This window comes from Asparagus officinalis, chromosome 10 (genome assembly GCF_001876935.1).
Source record: "Asparagus officinalis chromosome 10, Aspof.V1, whole genome shotgun sequence".
In the NCBI taxonomy this organism is placed as follows: Eukaryota; Viridiplantae; Streptophyta; class Magnoliopsida; order Asparagales; family Asparagaceae; genus Asparagus; species Asparagus officinalis.
The window spans coordinates 792,703-796,442 of NC_033803.1; the positions used below are offsets into that span (position 1 = coordinate 792,703).

The window sequence follows — 3,740 nt, forward strand, 5'->3', positions numbered from 1 at the left end:
ATATGTCAGAACGATAAAAAATGGGCAAATTTTATGGTTATAGCTCATGAATTCATGAATCAAGAACTCCGCAAAAATAGTTGCTAATTGGTCAAAATGAATGAAAATGGATAACGTCTATGGGTTATAGCTCATAAAATCTTAAATTATGGCTTACTTAAAATTATTTACCAATATGTTGTAGGCTATAGCTCATGAAATTATAAATTTTGAACTATGTGACATTATTAGTCAATTGGTAGAAATGACTAGAAATAGCAAAAACTGTAGGTTATAGTTAATGAAATCTTGAAAGTTGGACTTCATCAGTTGGTCAAAATGAATAAAATTGGCTAAAATTATGGGTTATAGCTCATGAAATCTTAAATTTTGGCTTATGTGAAATTATTTGCTAATGGGTCAGAATAACTAAAAATGGCTCAAAATCATCGGTAGCTCATGAAATCATTAATTTTTTACTTTGTGAAATTATTAGCTAGTAGGTAGAAATGGCTAAAAATTATTTCTAACCATTGGCAAATAATTTTTTTCTTAGGTAAAATTATTTTCCAATAGGTCGAAGCAACTAAAAATTGCTTTCGCAAAATTATTTGCCAATGAATTAAAATAATTAAAAATAAACAGAAATCATGAAATATATCTTATGAAATCGTAAAATTTTTTACTCCACTTATTATTTACCAATGGGTAGTAACAACTAAAAATGGCTAAAAAGGTGGATTATAGGTCATGATATCATGAATTTTGGACTAGCGAAATTATTTACTATGGGATGAACCGAATAAATATGATAAATAGCTCATAGAATCTTTTTTTTTTACTTCATAAAATTATCTAGCAATAGGTTGAAGCAACTAAAAATGATAAAAAATTGTGAGTTATAGCTCATTACATCATGAATTTTGGACTTCACGGAATTATTAGCCAATGGGTTGAAACATATTTAAAATAGACAAAATCGTGGGCTATAGCTCATGAAATCCTAAATTTTGGACTCCGTGACATTATTTGCTGATAGATCGAAATTAATGAAAATGACCAAAATTCACAATTTTATGAACTATAACCCATGATTTTTGGCAATTTTAACCATTTTGTTCTAACAAATAATTTCGTAGAGTCTAAAATTCACAATTTCATAAGAAATAACCTAAAAATTTTGTCATTTTAGCCTTTTCAACCAATTCGTAAATATTTTCGCATAAGTGAAAAGTCAAGATTTCATGAGCTATAACCCACAGATTTTTAGTCTTATTATTCCTTTCAATCCATTGGCATATAATTTTACGGAGTCCAAAACTTATAATCTCATGAGTTGTAACCCACGATTATTGGTCTTTATAGCTGTTTTTATATATTGGCAAATAATTTTGCGAGTCCAAAATTTATGATTTTATGAGCTATTATTGATGCCATTTTCAATCATTTTGACGCATTGGTAAATGATTTTCCGTAGTCTAAAATTCATAATTTAATGAGCTATAATGCATATTTTTTGTTTATTTTTAGTCATTTCAATCCATTCGCAAATATTTTGTGGAGTCTAAAATTCATAATTTCATGAGCTAATCCGTGATTTTTAGTTTTTTTTTATCCTTTCGACCCATTGATAAATAGTTTTGCAAAATCCAAAATTTACAATTTCATAAGCCGCTACCCCATGATTTTTGGTCATTTGTCCTCGTTTAGAGCCCTTCGCAAATAATTTCACTGAGTCTAAAATTCGTGATTTCAATACCTATAACACACATTTTCTGGTCATTTTTAGTCATCCCGACACGTTGACAAATAATTTCGCGTAGACCATAATTCAAGATTTCATGAGCGCCCAAAATTTTTGGCCATCTTTTCGTTTCTACCCGTCGGTAAATAATATCGTGTGGTTAAAAATTTATGATTTCATTAGCTATCACTCAGTGATTTTTTGGCCATTCTTTATCGTTTCCCAATTAGCAACTACATATGGGGAATTCAGAAACGAGAGATTTGTGTGCAAGGCTGTGACCAAAGCTCAAACTTTGCACCCCGGCTCGAGCTATAAAGTTATGTAGGATCTGGGTCCACCTTCTATAGCTAGCGAGTGGCTGAAACTCGCACCATACATATATGTCATCAAAAGAGGATAAGCCCCCCTCGTCCCTCTGAAGCGAAAACAGCGAGAGAGAAAAATTCAACGTTTGAATGGATTCTCTCTCTTTCCTCAACACAATCCCTTTCTCCTCCGCTCTTAAACCCCCTCCTCCTCGCTCCAAACCTCACCCTCTCCATCCCAAACTCATCCCCCTCTCAGCTCCCTTCAGTACTCTAACCCCTCCCGGAGCCTTGAAGAGCCCTCGAGGCTTCGGCCCTCCCACGTCCAAAAGAGCCAAAACCCGAAAGAAAACCCAGACCAACAAGGACGACGACGACGACGACGAAGACGAGGACGACGTGGCGATCCCCGAAGTAGTAACGAACAGAATGATGAAGAGAATGGGGCTCTCGGTGGGGATCCCACTGTCGGTAGGACTTCTGTTCTTCCCTTTCTTTTACTACCTCAAGGTGGTGGCCAGAGTCGACGTGCCGAGCTGGGTCCCCTTCGTCGTGTCGTTCGTCTTCTTCGGCACCGCGCTGGAGTCAGCTACGGGATCGTGTCGGCGAGCTGGGACCCGCTGCGGGAGGGGTCGCTGCTCGGGTGGAATGAGGCCAGGAGGAACTGGCCCGTGTTCTGGGAGTCCCTCCGGGGTGGTGGAGGGGGAAGGAAGGAGTGACGACGACATTCATTGAGATGCATCGTGCGTCGAAGTCTCTCTGTTGTTTTTTAATTAATGCTGGGTGGCGTGCTCTTGAGGTTTCTGAAGGGGTGAAAAGGATTTTGATGGGTGAACTCTGTGAGCTGGTCTCGTGGAGAGTAGTGAGGGGTTCGGTTCTCTCTATTTCTGTTTATAAGTCAGAACTGCATTAATCCTGGTTCGGACAGGAGTAGTAGCGCGAGTCGTGTTGCTAATCTTGTATCGATTCGGTATTTATCAGACGCACGTACTGTCGTTTCTGCCGCAGTTAAAAACTAAATCTTGATTCCGACAAATCTCTAGGGGGAAAGGATAGCCACATGCGTATGAATGTACACGTACGAAGTTGTAAGGTATTATATATTGTCATGTTTATCTACTGCGAATAAATAATGTCTAGAAACCAAGCAGACCCTGGAACCGAAAACTTACAGTCATAATCGCTACTACATAATTAACGGATAACAAAAGCTTTTACGAACGTACACTTTAATTTATCCAGCAAAATGTTTTTGTCACCTGTTGGTGTTTTGTTATTGAACTATCAAAGCTTCTGGTTGCATAATAAGGGAAGCACTATCCGATGATGGGGGTATACATTCAGCGTCATGGGAACACCAATTCAAATTCAGGAAATTTTGCTATTAACAATCAGCAACCCTGCGTACAAAATCACAAAAAAGATTTTTAAGCATCTACAAGAGCGCACACAATGCAAACCGAATCTAGCTATTTAAACACCACCGGTATCGGATTAGCACACATTAAAAAAAAAATCAAACCATCAGAGACATAAAACATCGAATATGGATGCATGCAACGTATAAATGCCTCCCATAGATCTTTTTCCTCAACCCAAAACCTTCCGTGAATAGCGCCTAGCAGACGGGATTTCATAAGACCGCCCAAGGTAATCGGTCTGGCTGTGCCATCCACCAGCTTTCATCGCCGCTGGTGGTGGCTTGCTAA

At 37.9% G+C, this 3,740-nt stretch overlaps 2 protein-coding genes across 2 annotated transcripts in view; one reads left to right on the forward strand and one right to left on the reverse strand.

Moving 5' to 3' along the window:
* Window positions 2,113–3,178, forward strand: LOC109825517 (protein PAM68, chloroplastic). The gene is given in 2 exon segments (XM_020392369.1): window positions 2,113–2,605; window positions 2,608–3,178. Coding segments are annotated over 2 exon segments (567 nt in total). The 5' UTR covers window positions 2,113–2,181; the 3' UTR covers window positions 2,751–3,178.
* The window catches only part of LOC109825386 (cyclin-dependent kinase F-4-like), an 8,211-nt gene continuing 7,870 nt past the window's right edge, over window positions 3,400–3,740 (reverse strand). The window contains exon 20 of the mRNA XM_020392240.1: window positions 3,400–3,431. Within this exon, the coding sequence (XP_020247829.1) occupies window positions 3,400–3,431 (32 nt within the window). The remainder of the gene's footprint in view (window positions 3,432–3,740) is intronic.